At 53.0% G+C, this 22,190-nt stretch overlaps 9 protein-coding genes across 9 annotated transcripts; 4 read left to right on the top strand and 5 right to left on the bottom strand.

The window, feature by feature from the left end:
• Positions 1-763: 763 nt before the first annotated feature.
• On the bottom strand, positions 764-3,496 carry BBBOND_0210440 (hypothetical protein; the record flags this gene model as incomplete). Its single annotated transcript, XM_012912623.1, has 1 exon — positions 764-3,496. One exon carries the CDS (start codon positions 3,494-3,496, stop codon positions 764-766), a length of 2,733 nt encoding a protein of 910 aa, XP_012768077.1.
• A 1,174-nt stretch (positions 3,497-4,670) lies between these two features.
• Positions 4,671-6,041, bottom strand: BBBOND_0210430 (26S protease regulatory subunit 6A, putative; the record flags this gene model as incomplete). Its single annotated transcript, XM_012912622.1, has 3 exons — positions 4,671-5,362; positions 5,402-5,675; positions 5,718-6,041. 3 exons carry the CDS (start codon positions 6,039-6,041, stop codon positions 4,671-4,673), a joined length of 1,290 nt encoding a protein of 429 aa, XP_012768076.1.
• A 528-nt stretch (positions 6,042-6,569) lies between these two features.
• On the top strand, positions 6,570-9,701 carry BBBOND_0210420 (hypothetical protein, conserved; the record flags this gene model as incomplete). The annotated part of the gene is made up of 1 exon (XM_012912621.1): positions 6,570-9,701. The coding sequence occupies one exon, from the start codon at positions 6,570-6,572 to the stop codon at positions 9,699-9,701; it is 3,132 nt and encodes a 1,043-aa protein (XP_012768075.1).
• A 473-nt stretch (positions 9,702-10,174) lies between these two features.
• BBBOND_0210410 (UFM1,putative) lies at positions 10,175-10,528 on the top strand (the record flags this gene model as incomplete). Its single annotated transcript, XM_012912620.1, has 4 exons — positions 10,175-10,212; positions 10,255-10,312; positions 10,350-10,422; positions 10,464-10,528. The coding sequence occupies 4 exons, from the start codon at positions 10,175-10,177 to the stop codon at positions 10,526-10,528; spliced, it is 234 nt and encodes a 77-aa protein (XP_012768074.1).
• Positions 10,529-10,579: 51 nt separating this feature from the next.
• BBBOND_0210400 (structural maintenance of chromosome 1-like protein, putative) lies at positions 10,580-14,638 on the bottom strand (the record flags this gene model as incomplete). Its single annotated transcript, XM_012912619.1, has 1 exon — positions 10,580-14,638. The coding sequence occupies one exon, from the start codon at positions 14,636-14,638 to the stop codon at positions 10,580-10,582; it is 4,059 nt and encodes a 1,352-aa protein (XP_012768073.1).
• A 587-nt stretch (positions 14,639-15,225) lies between these two features.
• BBBOND_0210390 (Polyadenylate-binding protein) lies at positions 15,226-15,873 on the top strand (the record flags this gene model as incomplete). The annotated part of the gene is made up of 1 exon (XM_012912618.1): positions 15,226-15,873. The coding sequence occupies one exon, from the start codon at positions 15,226-15,228 to the stop codon at positions 15,871-15,873; it is 648 nt and encodes a 215-aa protein (XP_012768072.1).
• A 5-nt stretch (positions 15,874-15,878) lies between these two features.
• BBBOND_0210380 (hypothetical protein, conserved) lies at positions 15,879-17,019 on the bottom strand (the record flags this gene model as incomplete). The annotated part of the gene is given in 4 exon segments (XM_012912617.1): positions 15,879-16,192; positions 16,228-16,583; positions 16,621-16,988; positions 16,993-17,019. Coding segments are annotated over 4 exon segments (1,065 nt in total).
• Positions 17,020-17,122: 103 nt separating this feature from the next.
• Positions 17,123-17,873, bottom strand: BBBOND_0210370 (hypothetical protein, conserved; the record flags this gene model as incomplete). The annotated part of the gene is made up of 2 exons (XM_012912616.1): positions 17,123-17,311; positions 17,352-17,873. 2 exons carry the CDS (start codon positions 17,871-17,873, stop codon positions 17,123-17,125), a joined length of 711 nt encoding a protein of 236 aa, XP_012768070.1.
• Positions 17,874-18,821: 948 nt separating this feature from the next.
• BBBOND_0210360 (karyopherin beta, putative) lies at positions 18,822-22,142 on the top strand (the record flags this gene model as incomplete). Its single annotated transcript, XM_012912615.1, has 1 exon — positions 18,822-22,142. The coding sequence occupies one exon, from the start codon at positions 18,822-18,824 to the stop codon at positions 22,140-22,142; it is 3,321 nt and encodes a 1,106-aa protein (XP_012768069.1).
• Between the last annotated feature and the right edge of the window lie 48 nt (positions 22,143-22,190).

Raw genomic sequence — 22,190 nt, 5'->3', positions numbered from 1 at the left:
ACGACTTAATCTGATGCACCTTTTTACATCCCTACCTTCCTGCTGTCGGAGTCCTCATTGAGGCAAGGGGTGTAGAGAACGTTTCATACCCATCTGACATTAACTGCGTTTCTCATACATGTATCACGTTCCTCAAAGTTAACACACCGTTATGAATCGCTCTGTAATTTCCCCTCATCAATCCCAGCAAGCCGTAGGCTGCCGCTGCGTTGGGCGGGCACGGGTAACTGTGGTTTAGTAATTATCAATATAAGTCACTTCAGCCTTCTGAATAGTTATGATGTGAAGTGCTGTGAACACGCAGTGAGCAAATGAACTGCTTTATGGTTTAATTTTTCTCCAACAGTGTAGGGTGGCCATTCACCATAGTAGTGGGTTGATTAAATTGGCGAAGTTACTGTGGGACAATGATCATTGCCGCAATACATCTCTCGTTGAGTATTTGGTTCATAGGCTGATTTTTAGGTTTTTATGAGATCACCAACGCAAAACCTTGCACCTTCCCGAAGTGTGCCAGACATACACTACTTGTCTTATGAGACGTGGCATCAAATCCCATTACTGGCACGACATGGTATCGCTAACACAAAACTACAAACATGTATTACAACACAAAAATACGATGCCAACTCAGCACCGGCAACTATCAAAATCTAAGCAAGAACTATGCAACCACTGGAGACACAAATCAGCAAATCGAACAACATGAACTATGACAATTAAACTCTGTCATTGACAACAAGATTTACCAAATCTGAGTTATTCATACTTTGGCGTAATAGTTCTCGATCTGGATGGTGGAGAGAACGATGCCCTTGATGGTCACGCAGCGGCACTCCAACGGCGGCGTCTGGCGCAGCATTTCTCCAGCTCCTACGACTCTGCCGTCGAACTCCAGCGTGACAAAGTGATTAGTTCGAGACGCTACCAACGAATAGCTGACCTCGCTTAGGTTCATCACTTCACCATTGACGTAGACATGGTCGAAACAATTGGGTGGGTCCAGGACGTACGGCGCTGGGCAGTAGAACGCCGCCTCATCCGCAGTCTGAATGTCGATTTTGCAACCGATTGCCTTCCCTTCCGCATCGTATATTTTGGGTGTCTCGGGCTTGAATAACGTATCTCTTGACTCAGTAATTCCGCACCCTTGCATGTATGGGTCCGTCATCTCGACGTCAATTTGAACTACGTTCCACGTGTATTCCTCTAACGGCGGTAAAACCTGGGCAATGGTATCTCCAAAATCTTCATCGTTGAACTGAAGCAACTCTGATTCTAGAAACTCCTTACCGCAAACGAATGTCATTGGCACGTACGCCGAGTGATCTGGATCCATGGATATCAAAATTGCGTCGCCATGGGATTTTATTGTAACATCGCTATATTGATTGTTATGTTCTAACATAATGAACTCGAGTCCACCTTTTGTGCCAGCGATTCTGTCTTCGTTTCGCATTGGAATTAGCATAGATCCTTCGGCTGTCGTATCTACATTGTAATGGTAGTAACCAGGATAATATGGGAACCAGGTAGGAGTTGCGCCACCGTTATTCTCACCGTTGTCCAACGCGTCATCCAGAGCACACCGCATGAAAAATTCTGTGCCCGACTGTAGTTTTATAGGTCTCTGGGGTATGTTGTGTAGCATTATGGATGACGTAAGATTGCTATAGCCGTATACATATGCCACCTCGATCAGGGGAAGTAATAAGTAAGGCAGCAACCTTTGATTTGCGTCTTCACGTCTTACTGTATACTCATACTCCTCACGACGGTTGGATTTTAAAATAAGTCGAGATGTCTCGTATCCACGTACATCAACACAACTACAAGCGTGACTGACGGGGACATTTTGGAAGCTCATCTCGAATACCTGAAATCCTCGAACGGGGTAAAGTGTGGCATTGCGCACAGCTGCAGGAAACGGCGCAATCTGATTGGAGGACAGATCGTATCCTGTGGACTCGCAATTGTTTGGAAGCAGCTCCTCATTAAGTCCGCATCGAATGCCAGCTTGTTCCTCGCCCCTCACGACATTTAAAAGCCATTCAGCTATTTTCCCTATACCATTCCCCATATCTTTAATTGCAAGAGAACCAACATCATTCGCCGGATCAAACATACTTGGTCTCCATCGGTCACAACCAATAATATTGTAGCGATAAGTAGGCGCAAATGAGACGTTCACCACAGCGCGTATCTTTTCAAGAACATTTTCGTTCCTAGATAAGAATGTCCAATGATATAAGAACGAATTGTATCCACTTCGTAATGCAAGAGGTCTGCCCGTATGGTACTTCAGCTTAACCTCTCCTCTCTCCATTTGTGAAATATCTACCTCGAGCACGTCGCCAGTGAACGCTTTGTTGGTCACGATTTCGTCGTAATCATTGATGTCATAAATCGTTTGTATTTGGCGTAGCGTCAACTCCGTGTCCGGCTTGAATTCAGTTTCGTATGCATGGATAGACGGCAGTTGCGAGAATGGGACTCTAAAAGCATCCTCCTCAATATCGTCAACATCTTCGAATTCCTTGTCAGTAGCAGCAGACTTGTCTGTCTGTTTGGGCAACTTTATGGTCAACGTAGCACCCGGATGTAGCATCACTGAACACCACGGCCCACTAATAGGCTTGAACCTGTTACGGACAATCAAGCTAGCTATGTCACAAACGTATTCAGTTTTCCAACGGATCTCCATCCTTGCCTTCACGTGACCAGTCTCAGGATCTATGCATCGACATTCGCCGTTGAAGCGGGGTAATGCTACGTCATTAAAATATCTAGCTACAACCCACGGCTCATGAATATCGAAATAACGATACAAGTATGGTCGAGGAGCAGTCACGACTCTGCCTTTGTCTAAAAGGGATTTCATGCAATCGTTCGGTTCTATTCTGCCTTCGCAAACGAAACCAGTACGTAATGTCGATATAGGATTTACTACACAGGAACGTGTGCCAGTGACAGGGTCTACAGTCACGTAATTATGTCTCGCAAAGAGTTTTGAGGGACGACTACCACAGCCTTGCAGTAATTGATGATTAAGGCCTCTGTGCAAAAATACCACGCCCAAGCTCTTCCCTGTTTTGGATAGTTCGCCAACCAATGATGTGGTTGAATCCCAAGTATAAATATCCGTTTCATAAATCTCCGGTAGGCGAGCAAGTTGGCCTTGCAGCGCATCTGTCAAGACCAAATCCCTTGGACCACAAATGAAAACCAAACGTTCTGCAGCAATGGCATATATATCGTCATCCATTAGATCAATATGCAAGTCTGTTTGCGACTCATTTGTCGCTTTCCAACCATATGGGCGTGGTGATTCGGTGACCACCACGCTCGAAAAAGGGACGGAACGAAACTTGCCGTCCTCAATTACATAGGTTTTGAGAGTATCGTCATGATCAGCGGTAGGTTGGGGATGCAATACGTACTCAGTACCGTTGACGTGGCGTGGGCATGCCAGTGTTGCAACCCACATGTCATCCATGTTTACGTGGAATGCAACTAGGGCATTGGTATACAAAGAGCACATACTATTGCTAAAATCATACTCCAATGCGTCAATGAATCCAATAAACTGCAGAATAATAGCGCAAATTGCCAACTGGACTCCTATAAATTTTGCCATGGTTATATTTTGCGTCGGACGACAGACAAAAATAATCTTGAGTAAAAATGGCCTTCCACCAACTTACCGCGCATGAAAAGATGCCTTAATTAATAAGTAGGGCTGGTAATTTTTTGAAGCAGTGGCAGTGAAGATTCCATCTCCCCAGCTAGCTGCCTTGTTACGGATAAATTTTCATTAAAAAATAAACAGCACTAAGATACCACTCTAGGGGGCAACAAAGGTTGCGTTCTACTATTGATAGATATTTATATGTACAATATAACAAAATAATTATTATATGAGGTATCGTTGCACTTCCCGAGAAAATTCTCCTCAGCAAGACACCCATTATTGGCGATAGATTATCATCGCAATGCTATCACCATTCTCGCTGTGGCGATCTTCAGCGCATATAACGTTGTGTAGACGATGCCATAGGAGCGTGAAAGGCGTCCATACCTCTTAAAGGATCAGACGATGCCCATGGTTGTACCACATGTTGTGACGTGGAAAGGAATCGTGAAACGATATTATAATATGCACCTACTAGCACTTAGCATCTCTTATCGCACATTTACCACATCCAACGCGATGTTAGAGCAACAAACTCATACGTTGCGAAGAGTGACGTGAAACAAAGGTAAGAGTACGACTCTAGCAGACCCTCTGACCCTAACTAGATGGACGCCATAATGTCTGACAGAAAACACGCGTGTCGATTATATGGTCTCCACTGTACAACCGATATAATTAGCGTCAGAGGCGTAATCTTCCAAAACACGACAAGGGGCCTGACCCACAAATCGCTAGTGGTAGCATCCTCGTGAAGTATAAATAAACATTATAGTTCAATGGGTTATATTCTTTAATAATAAGGCGTCTGCAATGCCTCAAACATTACAGTGTTCATATTTACGTTTAGAGGGGGGCCGCGTTTGTTTTAGTGTTCATGAGGGATTGAGAATCGCAGTCGAGGTGCAGCATCAACAGAAGAAGTGGGATACAGTGTAGAGGGAATACAGAAAAACAGAATTGAACGCGTCATTGTTAACTAGTTGAGATAGTTTAGGGTCGTCTTTTTCTTCGCGCTCATCATTGCGATGCCCTCTACGAAGTCGTTGTGATCCAGCTCCTTGGCGCCTCGACGCAGAGCTACCATGCCTGCCTCGATACAGACGGCCTTCAGTTGGGCGCCGTTGAAGTCCTCTGTCGAGCGGGCAAGCTCCAAGAAATTCACGTCGGGGTGCACGTTCATTTTACGCGAGTGGATCTGCATGATGTGCGCACGGGCCTCTGAAACAACATGTCCAAAATGTGGTGAGAACCAACCCTCGTTAGGATGCGGAAGCTCGATTTTGCGATCCAAACGTCCAGATCGCAAAAGCGCTGGGTCTAACGTGTCCGGCCGGTTGGTTGCCGCAATAACCTTCACGCGGTCGTCGCTGCTGAAACCGTCCAGTTGGTTCAGTAGCTCAAGCATAGTACGCTGAACCTCACGGTCACCGGAAAGCTCACTGTCGAAACGCTTGGTACCGATGGCATCGATCTCGTCGATGAATATGATGGTCGGAGCTTTCTCTTTAGCCAAATTAAAGGCGTCGCGCACCATCTTCGCGCCATCACCGATGAACATTTGTACCAGCTGTGGCCCGGCCAACTTCACGAACGTGGCCTTGGTCTGAGCGGCGCAGGCACGCGCTAGCAGCGTCTTACCAGTCCCAGGCGGTCCATGCATCAAAACACCTGCACGCATACTTAAGACAACGCGGGAAAACAACCCACCCTTTGGCGGCTTTATGCCAATCTTCTCAAACAGCGCCTTGTGAGTGATGGGAAGCACGATTGCCTCTATGAGTTCCTGGATTTGCTTGTCCAAACCGCCGATATCGGAATAGTCCTCAATTGGCTTTTCGCAGACCTCCATTGCCTTCACACGGTTGTCATACTCCGGTGGCAGCTTGTCCAACACCAGGTAGCTGTCCTTGTTGACCCCGACAAGGTCGCCTGGGTGGAGCATGGTGTGCGGGATCAGACCTATCACCGGGAGAAAGATGGTCTGCAAACACATTAGTCCAGCGAAGCGCAATTAGACATTTACCTGGCGAGTTGACGTTTTAATCACCAAAGACTTGCCCTTGCGTTTCATCTCAATGCCCTGAACACCGGCATCCTCCTCCTCGTCTTCCAGGTCCAGCAGCTCTACCACGTTGGACACCAAGTAAGGCAGCTGTTTGTTCAGCTGTATCTTCTCCTGGTTGTCCTTGATGCGCTCCTGCATCGTGATCTGCCGAGATTTGAGGCGGGTGTGCTCGCTCTTCAAAATCTTTATTTCAGCGTCTATCATGTTGATCCTGGCGCGAACCTCGGCGTCGCTCATCAGGACCACCTCGCTGAGGTCTATGGGCTCGTTGACCTCGTCCATTGCGGCTACGAACAAGCGAGTAACGATACGATATGGTGCCGTGGCCAAGCTCCGGGCCAACTTGGCCAATTAGTACCGGCCGCTCCTGTCACCTCCTCGAGAAATCGCCAAATATACGCGCGATTATTCTCCTGAAAATACACACCTGGAACATAAAAATAGGTCGAGGAGGAGACACCCCTCCAACTCAATAAAACTGTGACTGAGCGTGGAAGGACATGACGGTGACGTGCCTAGGGAGGCCAAGGCCCAGAACGGTAACCACCACTAACGCCATCAGGTGATACGAACGGTGCAAGCCAAACCGGTTAACAATTTCAGAACTATCCTACACCGGGTTATAAAATCGATGACACACCTCCTGGTTGCCTCGTAGACGTTTGCAGCCAGGAGCGGCTAACGTCTAGCTCGAATTGCAATTGTGTCACGCCAAGGGCTACACATCGGATGCAAAGGCGCATAGGAGCCCACGTGTGTCACGCTTAAAGCATTACACGCCTTGTGGCATCGCATTACAAGCAGGATAAGATGCTAACTGTTAAACCCAAGGCGGACCTGGCAGACGATGCCAAGAATGTAGAGCTCTACAACGAGGCGATCGAACAGCTCAAATCTGTTAGCTTACAGGTGAGGTCGCCGGGAGAGTACGTTGCAACAAGGCTCGAATCGGTTTCTCTGGATGATATCAGACGTGAGCTTAAGGCGCTGCTGGCATCGTGCCAGTCCAACGCCTCAGGCATTCTGAAGCCACTAGTATCAACTGCGACTCCTTTCAACGACACTATTGAGTCTACTATCCAGTCTTTGCTACCGTTCAAGGATGTGCTGAAGGAGTCTTCGCGGCAGCTTGACATCGGTAGGAGCTCAATCAAGCAAAGAAAGTCACACATCAAGCTGAGTTTGTCTAGGTTCGTCGCTGTTTCCTATGCCAAAATGGCGCTGTCAACCCACCTGGAGGCTGTCAAACACCTGGAAAGCATCTCCGAAGAGATAATCGATACATTCGCGACGGAAGATGACGTTAGCGTGAAGAGTGACGCCAACATTGTATTGAGGGCCATAGATGCGCTTGACAGATGCGCCCGACTTGTGGAAAAAGCTGGCGACGTCGTAAAATCTGATGACGACAAGCGAACTGTGACAAACGATTGGGCAATCTTAGAGGTCATACCGTCTGAGATCAACAGGATACAGAGGCTGCTTAAACAGGGCGAGCATTACGAAAATGCTATCACCGAATACGTGAACTATTGCCAAAAAACGTTGAAGGAGGTTGACCCCGAGCAACTGGGTCTGCATGAGGACGTATCGATCGACCCCGGGAAAACAAATATAGAGAACGTCCTGGAAATGGAGAAGCTGCTGAAATGGAACGAATTAGAGGAGCTGCGGTCGATTTACGCAGTCGAATCTGCGTCTAAGAGCGTTCTCCGTCTCCACGCCAGCCTCATCAAGCTCACCGACACGTGCACCAAAAGTGAAATGACAGCCCTGTTCACGTTATACACCGAGCGGTCGAATATCTGCCTGCAGGAAGACCTAAATGTAACCGCGTGCCGAAAGCCACCTCGCGACATCGCAGCCCATGTTAACGGGCTATGCTCACTCATAAAGGGGGGAGAACAACTGCGACTGCCTACGGCGGGCTGCAACACTGCCATCCTACCCTTTGTTGATATATTCACCCAGGTCTTTGTCAAGCCCATCCTAAACACGATTGTGGGTGAGCTGGTGCAAAGCGAGCAGGGCTACGTGCCACTCAGCCCCCATGGAGAAGCGAATCATTTTACCAACTTCGTTGACATGGCCATTGAACGCCTTCTCCACCCGCAATACAGCATTGCAATGCAACTGCTGAACGATTTAGCCCATGCGTGGGGAAATGATAGATTTAAAGTGATTTGTATTTTCGATGGGATTGCAAAAGAGCTGTTGAAGCACATCGAGAAGCATTTTTCTGCGATCTATTTCCCCATATATGTGGATCGCTTCGCGAGCAATTTGGAGGCCTACGACCACCTGATTGAGAACATCGAAATTGCGGCGGGCAGCTACCGCCACTACCTGAAATGGAGAGGGTCGGACATACCCAATACCGTATCCAGGTGTTTCAGCGTCGGGGCTGTCTGTGACAACTTCATCGAGAATGCTGCAAGGGAGCTAACGGCCGAGATAACCACCAACGGAAACATTACGGGCAAACTGCATGAGGGAGATGGCCAGACGTTCTACCTACCGCCCTCCATGGTGCTGCATAGGCAGCTGCTAGCTTTGTTCAAGCACCGCAACTTCTTCTACCATCTGGTGCCGCAATACCTTAGAGGCGCGTCGGAGATGTTTGCGGAGTATGTAAAATACCTCCAGGCAACCGTGTCTAAAATGGAGTCCATTTACGCCAACGAGTCCAAAGACAGCACCGAGTCCGGAGAGGCCGTGACTAATGCCGCCTACATGTTGCACGACCTAGACGCAATTGAAACCGCCATAAATTCGGGGAGCACTGACGCCCTCAGCGTCACACTCTCGGCCATGCCCGTGGATGCCAGGGAATCCGACTATGGCGCTAGCTTCCCACGGGTGGCTCACACGTGGGATAGTTCCGACAGTGGCCAGAGCTCACCCAAGGCGTCAAGCGGCAGCACCAGCAGCGGTGGAACGACGTCGACCTATGTTTCTGTCGACCCCAACACGCCCTCTCAATCGCCTCCAAATGAAACCGAAATGGATGCCCATTCCAAAGACCTGCAATCGGCGTTAGATTCGAGTAACCTTCCCTCCACTATTGTACTTTTAGAAGGCAAATCGGACGGCGACATCGTTAAGGCGGCGATGAGAAGGCTGGAGTACCCGTTGCAGGTTGCATTTAAACGCCTCTCATTCGCCCTCAGCGGCGTCGACGCTGACGATACCTCTAGGGCGTTGACACAGCGGTCCAGAGATCTGTTGGATGAATTGTGGAAGGAGGCGCACAAATCTAACGACTCTCATCGTTCCCATGAGGACGGCGACAACACGACCGCCACGGCACAGGGCTATGCCGACAAGCTGCCAACAGAAGACCTAGCGGACGTCAGGGCGCTTGTTACGTTTACGAAAACCAGCATAGAGCTGCTCTACAATTTTTTCAACAGCGCGCACGAGCAAATAGAGGCCCTCAAATACAATCTGGAGTACCTCGTGATACAAAACTTGGTATCAGGTGCCACATGCAGCTTGCAGTTCCTGCAGTCGATGCCATCCAAGTTCAGGTCCGCCACCAAGCAGGATGTCAGCAAACCCAGCAACTACGTGAAGTACACGCTGGTCCCGCTGCTGTCGTTCAAGGAGTTCACGTCGCCGTCGATCCCGCAGGACCTGGCGCGCAAGATTTTGACCCAGACTGTCGCCACACTTGCGTCTGAATACCGGAACCAGGTGTTGAAGCTCCTGCAAACGGTGCAGAACCTCAACGAATCGCTGCTGAACTCCAAAAACGTCAGGGTCAAGGAGCAGGGCGCCAACTACCTCATCGCAGACCTCGGCCTGATCAGGGCGCAGCTGAAAACGGACATCGCAGAATTCGTACACCAATGCAACACAAGGATGGGCATCCAGCAGGAGCACTGCGAAGATCTGAGAATCCTCAGCGTATGCATTCCGGACGACGCAATGGAGAAGTGAAAATGCCTGAATAACTCGCTGCAGCCTGGAAGGGCGACCAACGGCACGATCTGGGAGCAAATCTAATAAACATTATCGTTTGGATCGCGGTTACATTAAGCTGCATTATTGCGCCCGCTTGGAGTTAACGCTGTCTCACGGCGTTCCCGGAGAGCTACTTGCGGGGAGGAGTCAAAATACTGCTATGTTCTTGATGAATATCACACTTCCCAAGTCAGAACCCTGGCCAAATGCAGCCGTGTTGTGGTATGGGTCACACGCACATACCATATCGTGTAAGTGTGTCTGGCCCGCGGGAGAGCGGCGCGCAGCCCCGGCGGAACAACACCTAGTAAAATTTAACACACAGCATCCATCGCATAAGCATCGCATTATTCCGTCAACATGTCGTCAGCTCCCGCCGATCAAGCGCAGCCAGCGCCGTAAGTGCCAAGCTGCGACCGTCATAGACTGGCAGTAAAATCACCTTCAAGATGATCCTGGCGTCGGATTCCAGCCAGCCGTTCAAAGTGTAGGTGCACATACGCCGAGAATTGCAAAGTTATGCTAACAGGCTTTCCGTGCCGGAGAATGCGCCTTTCTCTGCCGTCATCAAGTTCAGCGCGGAGGAGGTGCGTTGCTAGGGTGATACGTGCGAAAACCACGCAGTTCAAACTCAACCCGAACACCTGCGCGTGCATCACGAGCGACGGAGTGGGTGTTAACCCAAGCCAGACTGCAGGTGAGCAGCCGTGTCTGCACGTAGGCCTTTAAAACCCGCAGGCGCTGTATTCCTCAAGTACGGACCGAACCTCAGGCTCATCCCGAGAGACCGCGTGGGCGCCTGAGGTGCATACATTCCATGCCAAACTTGCAAAAATTAAATTAGAGTGTAAAATCTACAATACAGTGCCATTAGCGGCAATGGCGGAATCGCCCTCGCTGGAGCACCCGTACTCCTCTAGGTTCAGCACGACGCAGTTAGATGACGCGCTTTCGTGCCGTGAGTACACGCCGACCAGCATGTCGGCGCGGGAAAACAGCGGCGCCTTCAGCGATATGATGATCACCTGAAACGCGCTGCGCTGCAAAAACGACACCAGGCTATGCACCTTCACGTTATCCAGGTTCGCGTCGATCTCGTCAAAGACCACGAACGGAGAGCGCCTGAAGCTGTGCAGGGCCAACAGCAGCGCGAGGGAAGAGACCGCCCTCTCACCACCGCTCTGCAGGCTCAGATCCAGGAACTTCTTCATGGGCGGCATCGTGTTGTAGCGGATGCTACAGAGGAACGGCTCGGAGACGCTGCCTGACACGTCGTCATCTAACGTCAGGAACGCAGAGCCCCCGCTCATCTCGTCGGTATCGTCCCGAGCTGAAAGGCTGCGGTATATGGGACCCACCAGAGCCTTGACGCTCTGGAAACAGTTCATGAACAGACTCGTGCGTTCTTTCTTGATGCGCTCGAAATCGGATTCCAGGCTGGTGCATTCCGACTTGGCAGAGGCCATTTCGGTGTCCAGGTGATCGATGTCCACCTGCGTGCGTTTCAGGCGCACTTCGGCATCGTCACACGCACGAGAAGCCCCGAGACTCTTGCGTAGTGAATGCATTTGGTCTTCTAAGCGTTTTATGAAATCCTCGAGCCCGCTTTCACTGCTGGCGACGCCTTCTATCAAATCGGTATTGACCAGCCGGGGGAAGTCGGGCACAAAATCGGAGGAAGTGGTGACCAGTGACTCTGGCACCTCTATCTTGCACTCCACATTCCTCAGACGACATTCTTCTACCAACTTGATCGCTTGCCGTTGTAGATCGCGCATCGTGCCTACCAAGCTCAACAGTTGGGCTGCTACTGCTTCCTTGGATTCGCTGAGCGGGACCACGCGTCCGGTGGTAGCGTTCCTGCCGTTGTCTCGAGGGCCCGCGACGTATCCGTCATCTTCAGATAGCATAACAATGTCACCACCAGTAGCATCATCGACATCAGTTGTCGTATCCCCCTGCGAGGGATCTGCATTGTCAATGCCGTAGTCGCAGTCGTACTGAACAAACTTGATACGCTCATGGCACTTCTCGATTTCGCGTGATAAGGAATCGAACTTCTCGCGGTCTTTCCCCAGGTCACTTTCTAATTCGTCGAGTTCGCGATAGAGTGATTGGTTGCCTTTCAGGAGTGCATGCAGCTCCGCAAGAGCGCTCTGGTGCTGGGCCACCACGTCGGCCAGAACGCTTTCACGCAGGTCCTCAATGCGGTTTTCGATTTCAACCTTGTCACGTTCGCAGCGAGTTAGCAGCGCGCGCTTGCGCTCCAGATAAGACTCGACGCGGACGGCGGAGTCCTGACGAGAGTTCATGACCCCGTACACGTCAACGCCCAACTCCTCGTTTAGGTCCTCGAAATGGTTCTGCTGCAACCCCAGCAAAACCGCTTCATCCTTCGCAAGCTCGGCGCGCATCTTATCCACTTCATCCTGTGCAGCAGACAACCTCAAGCGAACGGCTCCGAGTTTGGTTTCCGAGTTGCGCAGCTGCTGGTCGGACGCCTGCTTCTGGCGCTGGGCGAAATCCACCTTCATCTTCAGAAGCTCAGCAGCCCTGCGGTGTTTTTGTATGCGGCCGATGGTGTCCTGCAGCTCATTCTCAATGCCAGTGAGTTTCTTCGTTAAGACGTGGATATCCTGGTCAAGGCGCTCGGACTTCAGTGTGAGGCGCCCGAATTCGGCCAGCTCTAGTTCGAGATGCGATTTTTTGGTATACACGGCAGAATCGAGGATGATAGTCCTGTCGCGGGTGATCACCTGGCCCTTTTGCGTCACGACATTGAAGCTCATCGAGTGGCCCATGTCGGCAGATATCAAAACCTCAGCGTCATCGAGGCTTTGCACCACCACGGTGTCGCCGACCAGGTGCTCAAACAGCGAACCGTACTGCCGCTGGAAAACCAAGCAGTCGATTGCAAACGTGTACTGCACGCGAACGCCACGCATGCGAAGCAGGTCGGATATGCGCTTACGGTGGTCCAGCTTGCTCTGCTTGAGAGAGTCCAACGGCAAAAAGTCACGCTTGTGAACGCGGTCGCTGCACAGCTTCTTGATGCAGGCTTTGATGGCGGACATATCGTCAGTCACGATCATATGGCTGCGCGTATTAAGTGCGGCCATGATCCCGTCGTGGTAACACGCGTTCGTGATTTCACAGAGCGATATCACCTCGCCGTGCACGCCAGGAATAGCCGACACCAGCTCCTGCGTGTAGTTTCTGCGCCGCAGAATCTGGCGGTACTCCACCTTCGCGACGTTCAGCGTCTTGAGGTTCTCGTCAAGGGCCGTCTTCTCCTCCTGCAGCGCCGCGCGCCGTGAGGACACCTGCGAACGCTCATGCTCCAGCCGCGACTGCGTCATGGAAAGGAGCTCCAACGAGTCCTGAGTCTCACGAAGACGCGTGCACAGGCTGTCGTACATGCCGGCGTGCGGCTTCGCTGCCTCCACAAGCTTGGCGTGGTACTTGTTCAGCAAGTCGAGCTCGGCCCGAATGTTATCCGCGTCGGAGGACAAAGCGGTCAGCTTACCGCGCCCGATATTCAGCTTTACACGAAGGGAGGAGGTTATCTTGTTGAAGCTCTGCAGCAAACTCTCGTATTTCTGACGTTGCGCTGGAGTCAGTGACAACGTGGTGCTCAACCCCTCGAGTTCGGCTGTTAAAACGTCGATGTCATCGCACAGCTGGTTCTCCTGCGAGCACAACTCCTCATGCTCACGCCGCAGATTGTCCACGTCCTTCTCAATCGACTGGCGCAAAGAGTCGAACTCGGAAATCCGCTGTTCTAAACTAGACTTTTGCTCGTAATACTCGCTCATGGACTCCTTCTTCGACAGAACCGCGCGTTGCTTATCCTGTATCGTCCTGTGCAACTGCCCCTGCTCGAAGTACAGTGCCGCCCGCTGCCTCTCAAGCTCGTCTCGCTTCGCCTGCATCGTAGACCAGCGCTCGTTCAACTCAGCAGCACGCTGACACAGCTGCAGGTACTCCGACTTGTGCGCGGAGAACTTGACCTCGTGCAGGCGGAATTCGCAGGCGTGCTTGCGCGCTTCAGCGCGTTTGTACTGCGACAACACCTCGTCGTAGTCGATGCCCTTTGTCACCATGCTGCGATACTGGCGCAGTTCCTGCTGAAGAGTTCGCTTGCGCGACGCCAAATCGCGACATTCCACGCGTTTGCGCTCGAGCTTCTCCTTGATGTAGCTGTAGGGCTTCGCGTACAAGGAGGAGCCACTTATGGTCTCGAACAAACGCGTCAACTCAACCGGCGAACGAGATGCGATGTCGTTCACCGCGCCCTGGAATATCAACCCCGTTGACCCCAGAGTGTTGATGCGGTACTCACGCAGGCTCTCCTTGTACTGCTTGAACGAGACCGATGTGGCGTCCACGAAGTAGGTGACCGCACCGGCATGGCTGATGTGGCGCTTAAAGACAACGTGGCGAGTCGCGCCATTCAGCGTGAGCGCCACGTACGCCTCTGCAACAGGCTCGGCGGAGGCATCGCCAGGCTTGTAGATGAGATCCTTCGAATTCAACCCTCGCAAGACCGTCGAACTCACGCATAACACAAACGATATGGCGTCCATCAAATTAGACTTGCCGCACCCATTGGGCCCGATGATGGCGGTGAACTTCTTGAACTCGCAAATGCGGACCGTGCCTCGGTAACTCTTGAAGTTGTGCAGCTCAAGCGCCACGACCATGCCGAAGTTCTCCGCCGACGCAAACGGAGATATTCCAGGCGGTTCAGAGAGGGCCAGGGTCCCTCTCTCAACTGCATTGTTGATTGCCTGCGGGGAAGACTCATGAGAGTCGATCTCGGACGGGTCAGCAACATCCGACCTGGGTGTGTCGGTAACGCATATTGTTTCGAGGTCGGAATCGCTGTCAGAATCATCCCAAAGCAACCTCATCGTGCTACGGCAGCTCAATGTGGACTGACATCATACGGAAGACATGAAAAACGCTGCGAAACCCGACCGGAATCCCCGCCTTATTTCAGCGCAGCGGAGAACTGGTTATGCAACTTCTGCAAAAATCATGTATATCAGCCATGTACTGGACACAAAAAGCACACCTTAGGGTGTGTATAGCAAACTCCGGAATGCGGAGAGACACGGAGGAAAAGTGTGGAGAGCAACGCACGTAGCAACACCCTGGGAGAGGAAATAACGCAGCAAACACCTCGGCTGCCGCGAACAGATATGCGCACGCAACACATCAAACATATAACAACACACAAATATATTTGCACTTAGACAATTATAGAATCGCGCGGAAGGCTGCAAAGGAATGCTAGACGCTGCGCCCTCCTCCCACAGGGGTGAAGCGCGTGACGCCGTTAATACGCGCTGCCGCCGATGAAATGTATTGGACATACCCTAAATATTTCGGGAGATCTATTTGGTGGTCCGATACAGCACAATAAAAGCCCATCGCAGCGAGCACAAAGGGTGACAGTCGACGGCGTCGCAAGCGGCGTCAACACCGGCGCGCCAAGATGCTCAACGTCGCAATCGACAAATATCACGTCTACATCGGGTGCATCCACAACTCTATCGGAGATGAGCAGCTTCTGACGCTCGTCAAGTGCTTCAGCGACCACGTGCGCTGCTGCAAGGTGATGCGCAAGCTTTCGACGGAAACGCACCTCGGATACGGATTCGTCCAGTATGAAGACCCCGCCTACGCAGACGAGGCTATCGCCAAGATGCAGAACCTCGTGGTGAAGGGCATACCGCTGTACATCAGGGCTGCATACCCCTTCACCAGCACAACCATCAACGACAGGGACGAGGAGGAGGCGAAGGACATCAAGAACGCGACCGTGTACGTCAGCGAGCTCACCGCCACCGCGACCGACAACGACCTCAGGGCGTACGCGGAGCCCTTCGGGGACGTGGAGCACGTCACGGTCATCCCCAACAGGCGGTTCGGCTTCGTCACCTTCAGCCGGCGCGAGTACGCCCTGGGGTTCATATGCCACATGGATGGGTGGCAGGTGGAGGACACCATTATCGCATGCTCCTGGGCCTACCAGAGCAGGACCGCCACCCTGCCGGGGCAGTTCGAGTCGTCGGAGAACGAGAAGCAGGACGCCATCTTCGGACAGCGCTACTCCTACGACCTGATGCCAAAGAAGAAGTGAACTGTTTAGCTATGCTTAATTATCACGTGTAATAGACCGGTGTGCCCACCGTACGCCATGAAGGACAGCCTGAACTCGCTGAAAAGCACGCTCCGCGCTTTCACACAGTGATGCGAGTACACCTTGTTGCGAATGACCCGGTCCGATTCCACCTTGCCTTTCCGAGCGCCGCGGAACCTGCTCCCGTTACGAGTCACGCATACCCCGTGTGTTCGGATGGAATTCATGTCCATCTTGAACTGCAGTTCCGCCAGCTCCTGCGCTGCTGCCATCGGGTCCTGGGTGTCCACATCTGCCACGCTTGCAACCGGTTCGTCCTCTGAAAACCATGCGCAATTAACATAACACGCCAACCTTTAACGAAGGGTTCCCACAGATAACTGGTCACGACGTCTTGCACGTTCCTCTTCGTCAGCGCCACGACGGGCGCCTGCACGAACAGGCCGTCGTCGTAAACCAAGTACACGAAGTTGGCTGACGAGTCCACAGACCAGCAGATGTTGTCGCAGGAGCCACTGCAAGCGACTCGAGACACGCGATCGTATGACAGGGCTGTCATTCCCACTTTCGATGCCCATTCGACGCACATCACGGAAGGTCCACCTATGATAATGAACTGTTTATTTTCAGTCCACCTTGCGATGGTTACGGGGCGGTTGACGGTGTAGTACGCGTTGATTTCGCCCTCGAGTGTGCCGTTGCGGATGTCCCTGCGCAGCGTGTGGAAGCGGTGTTACCGGAGCCCACCAGGTGACGACGGTCCCCATGTACAAGGCTATTGCCAAGAGGTACGACTGCGGCGACGGAAGAAAGTGCAATGACACAATGCGATGCGACGGTTCGTCGTCTTGGGGATCCACGAATATGGGAATCATCTGGCTGAAGAAGGGCGAGAAGTCGTCCTTCGCACCAGCCGTGCGGCACATCACATCCCAGTCAAAGCGCCAGATGTACAGATACCCGTCAATGGTGCCGCCAGCCACAATTACTGAGTTGCACTGCGGCGCTGACGCAGGTTCCGAATCCTCAACCGGTGCCTCCGTGGGGTATGTCACCGACGATTGGAGTGCGTAAGGATCACGGGGCGCTGAGTCGTTCAGATTATTCACACGGCACTACCGCACCTGTTTCATAAGACACGTCCATAGCGTTTATATACTGGTTGGGAATGTGCGACTTCGCGTCGTAACGCCACAACACAATCGGCGGATCATAGCTGCGCCAGTCATGTTACCGCCATTAGGTGAACCTACGGGATTTCCTTCTCGTCCGACACCACCTCGTTATAGGTGACGGAACAGCCCAAGTCAAATTTGCACAACTCAATAGAGCCGTCTTTCATCAACAGGGCCAGAAACAACTGGTCGCCGTCCGTCTTCTCGTTGACAGTAGTAAAGTTCCCCCCGTTGATCCATTGCACGCCAATACACGAACGGCCCTGTAATGAATGATCGTGCCGACGAATGCGGTAAACTAACCGTTAGTGGCGACACTTTCGCCAGCCGGGGTTTGTGAAGGTCCACGACACAATGGGCAGATCCCCCCGATCCTTCATCGGAAACCCGCTTAACGACCATTTCGTGGAAAACGAGGTAGTCCAACGGCCCTTCATCGGGATCCACCAGACAACTGCAGCTCGCAACAGTGAACACACTATAGTCGCCACTCTCGTCAAACGAGAACGGTCCCACAATCTCCACGGCCGACACTATGCCTCCGCAGTTGATGAAGCTGGTTACCTCCACGTCCGAAATCGCAGTCGTCAGCTTACGCTTCGATAAGTAGCGCTTCTGCGTATGCACGTCGAGGCCGCCCCAAACGTTGGCCGGCACGTGCATTCTTATAGCCGTCGCATCCTTGTCAATTTGACCGCCTTCTGCGCAGGTCAAGCAGCTCTCGTATGCAAGCAGATCCCAAGTCGCGTTGGGGGTAGGTCCTTTCTTGGGAGTCTGCGGCATTTTAGACGGGTAGAAACGCTGGATGCGAGGAAGCAATGACATGCGCAACAGCAACGAGACGAAACGAGACGAAACGAAAATGCAACGAAATTGAAAACGGCAAATATATGCATCACAAGCGATTATATGGCCGTGTAGAGGCACTCAACGTAACATACGTGCAAAATGTAACGTACGATCCGCCTTCCACTGTGATCCCGTGGTTGTCGGCACGCACCCAACCATTATCGGCGAAAACGACGGTTACGCATCAAATACAAACACCCTCATTAAGTAGAAACCGCGCTACGTGTAGAAGTGCTCGATATACCGGGAAAACAGGCCAACGGTATTAGGCAGACACAGGCAGCACGGCAACAAGGCGCCATGGCACGTTCTAAAACGGCATACAACAACCATAATAAGGCACGGATAGACGTACTGTGTTAAGGTGCAGGCGAACGGCGCGATTCGGCAAGGGCGGCGGTGCAGCTGCCGTCTGATCCGAGGAAGCGTCCTCGGACGGCGCGCCGGCATCACCACCGGACATTGTCGTGACTTACATTGCACAGTGGCTATTGTAAAGTGATACGTGCGCAGCGCCCCGTTTTACGGAACACCACAGTGCAGCTAACGGTGGAAGGAATGCGCCGTTGCTGCGGCAGGCCGGTTGCCCCGCAGCCAGTGTGGCACACGCACACGCCAAGACGGAAGCGGCGAAGACAATTAACACGCGCCAAGAAAAACTGTAAACGGCGGCAGTAGCACTGGAGACGCGGCACAGGCCTCAGCTACCGCTTTACCATGGGGCTCACACCAGACAACGGCGAAAGTAGCGCATCGCCAGGCCTCCCACCCATAGCCATTCCATCTACCAGGGGCGCGCGCACCAACAAATGGACTGAAATTGGTGCTGCTCGCTAGTGATTTGGATTCCACCGTATGGACAGGCGCACACCGTCAACACACGGGCCACATCAACCTGCGGACTGGGAATAACGCGAACTAAAAATGGCGATGAATTTGGACGAAGAAGTTTTCAGGTCCCTCCTGGAGGCGCTCACGTCCACCAACAGCGCCGCGAGGAACGATGCCGACGCCAAGATCATGGCGCTCAAGATGACGGACATCAACACCGCTCTCAAGCTCACGCTCAACGTGCTGCTCACCGACCCCAACGAGGACCACAGGCTGCAGGCGGTGGTCCTCCTCAGGCTGCTGCTCGACCTGTCGAAGTCCGGGGACGCACCCAGGAACATGTGGAAGGCTGTCTCGCCTGAAGCGAAGGCCTTGCTGAAGCAGTCGTTGCTGCGTTGCCTCGAGGTGGAGACCCAGAACTCCATCAGGAGCAACGCCTGTGACACCATCGCCGACCTGTGCGACGCGTGCCTGGCGCCTGACGAGTGGCCGGAGCTGACCAGGTGCACCATCCAGCTCATCCAGGAGGAGAACCCGTTGTACAAAAAGTCGGGGTTCAAGCTGCTGGGAGAGTGCTTCACCTACTTCGCGGACGAGCTCTCGCCGCACCTCAGCAACGTGGTACAGCTGACCAAGAACAGCCTCATGGACGCCAACGCCTCCGTCAGGACGGAGACCATCTGCGCCATTTCGAACGTCCTCGAGGACGACGTGCTGGACATCGCATCGCAGCTGGGCGACGCCACGCCTTACATCATCGGCCACATCAAGCAGCTCGCCGTGTCAACGGACAACGCATCGAGGGTCGAGCTTGAGCGGTCGATGGCCGGCCTCATCATGATCGTCGACAACAACGCCAAGATCCTGAAGCCGCACCTGCAGCTGTTCTTCAACAGCATGATGGAAATCGCAACCACTGAAAGCGCCCAGCCCAACCTGGACCAGGAGATCAGGTGCATGGCCATCGAGGCCCTCGTGACGCTGCCCGAGAAGAAGCCGCAAATGGCGCTCACGATCCCCAATTTCGGATTGCGCATGGTTGTCTGCCTAATGAACGCCATGTTGGACATCGAGGACGACAGCTACGCGGAGTGGCTGGAGACCGGTGACACCGACGACGACGTGCAGCGTCTCTACGACGCCGGCGAGGAAGGTTTGGACAGGCTGGGACGTGCGTTCGAGGACCTCGACGACTCCCCATTCATGGACTGGGTGCTGTCCAACGCCTCGCAGTTCATCCAGCAGCCCAGCTGGCAGCACGTATTTGTGGGAATCATGGCAATATCGCAGACCGTGGAATACCTCACTGAGGACGAAGTGGAGGAGCACATGCCCTCCATCATCAAAATCATGATCGAGAAGCTTAAGGATCAGGATTACAGGGTGAGATTCGCTGCGTGCCAGACCATCGGGCAGATCGCACTGGACCACCAGCCCTACGTGCAAATGACCTTCTTCGAGGAGATCATCCCGGCGCTCCTCAGCACCTTCGAGGACCAGAGCCCAAGGGTGCAGTCCCACGCTCTCTCGGCGTTCATTAACTACGCCGAAGAAGTGCAGAAGGAGAACCTGCTCCCGCTAGCTGATGTGATTGTGAAGCAGCTGCTCGTGAAGATCACCCCCGCCGCACACAAGTCCGTGCGTGAGCAGGCCATCACCTCGATGGCGGTCGTCGCAGGGGTGCTTGAGGAGCATTTCTTCAAATACTACTCCACGATCATGCCGCTTATGAAGGAGACCATCGCCACCTGCGTGGGCCCAGATGACCGCACCTGCCGTGGAAAGGCCATTGAGTGCATTTCCATCATCGGAATGAGTATAGGACGCGACGTGTTCCTCCAGGACGGTATCGAGTGCATGAACGCGCTCATTCAAATCATGCAAGAGCCAACCACGCCAGACGACCCCGTCAAGGAGTACATCGACGAGGCGCTTGGCAGGCTCTGCACAGCGCTTGGACCCAACTTCTGCCCCTTCCTACCCACCATCGTGCCGCTGATTCTCAGGTCGTTGGAGGGTAACATCAAGTCGTTCAACGACGAGGGCGACGACATGACGCTCAACATGGGCGCCGAGGGTGCCGCGGGGCTGCGCACCACGTTGGTTGAGGAGCTGGAGAGGAGCCTCAACCTCATTGCCAACATCGTAGAGGAGCTGAAGGAGGGCTACGACGACTACGTCGTGCCCACTGCCCAGGCGCTCATGCCCATCTTGGGCTACGTGCTCACAAGCGAGCTGAAGCAGAAGGCGCTCTACGCCATGGCCCAGATCATCAACGCCAAGAAGCTTGCTCTGGAAAAGAACGGAGGATCCAAGGACGCATTCATGGAGATTGTGCTCAACACCCTCAACAACGTCATCAGCGCCCTGGAGAAAGCGAGGGACAACGAGTCGCAGCTCAGCATGCCAGTTGAAATCCTCACCGCCAACGCCGACGGGCTTTACAAATGCCTGGACAGCGCAGGCCCTGGCATCCTGAACGTCAACATCCTAAACGTAGTCGGACAGAAGCTGCTGGAGCTCATCGAGGAGTCGTCGAGGTTCAAAAAGGCCTACAGCAAATACAAGATGAACAAGGATTTGGACCCGGACGATATAATGTCGCTGGAGATTGACGAAGAAAATGAACAGGCGTATCGGTCGGCATTGCTGGAGCTCTTCGGTGTTATCATGAAGCACCACCCCGACGAATTCATGCAAACGTGCCACAACGCCTGCTTGCAGTTCGTCATGGCCCACCTTGCCAAAAGCCAGGCCGACGACATCGCGGTTGGACTCTATCTGTGCGACAACATGATCGAACACCTCAAGTCCAGGATAGTGCCCGTATGGCCACAGTTCCTGGGCTACATTTTCAAGTACGTCGAGAGCAAAAATGCCAACGTGCGCCAATCGGCCTGCTACGGCGTGAGCCTCCTCGCCAGGATGCCTGAGTTCGCAGGGATGGAGAACGAGGCCGCTGCGAAAATTGCGGCGTCCCTGAGGATGACCTTCTCCTCCACATCCTCTTCCAAACGCGAACAGCAGGCGGCGACAGACAACGCAGTCGCCGCCTTGGGTGAGATCATCAAATTCCACGGCGCGAACCTGAACGACGCAGCCGCCTACCTCAACATGTGGCTGAAGCACCTGCCATTGAAGGCAGACGAGGAAGAGGGCAAACGTGTCCACCAGGGTCTCATGGACCTCATCATCGCTAACGACCCAAGCATCCTGGGCCCCGACAACTGCAACATGGGACAGCTTGCCAAAATCTTCATCACCATATACGAGACCGACTCTTCAACTGAACAGCTGAACTCGCAAATCATTCAGCTAATGAAGCATCTCGGAGATGGATTCCTGCAGCAGCTGGCTCCCTCCCTGCCCAAGAAACTTCAGATGCAACTGAAGACCATAAGGAGAGCCATGTGAGGCCCGCAACAGCGCGTCGGACTCCTTTGCGCACGGTATTCCGCCTGA

This window comes from Babesia bigemina, assembly GCF_000981445.1.
Source record: "Babesia bigemina genome assembly Bbig001, chromosome : II".
NCBI lineage: Eukaryota > Apicomplexa > Aconoidasida > Piroplasmida > Babesiidae > Babesia > Babesia bigemina.
The sequence above is the reverse complement of the archived record's forward strand: the minus strand, read 5'-3'. Positions and strand labels throughout refer to the sequence as shown.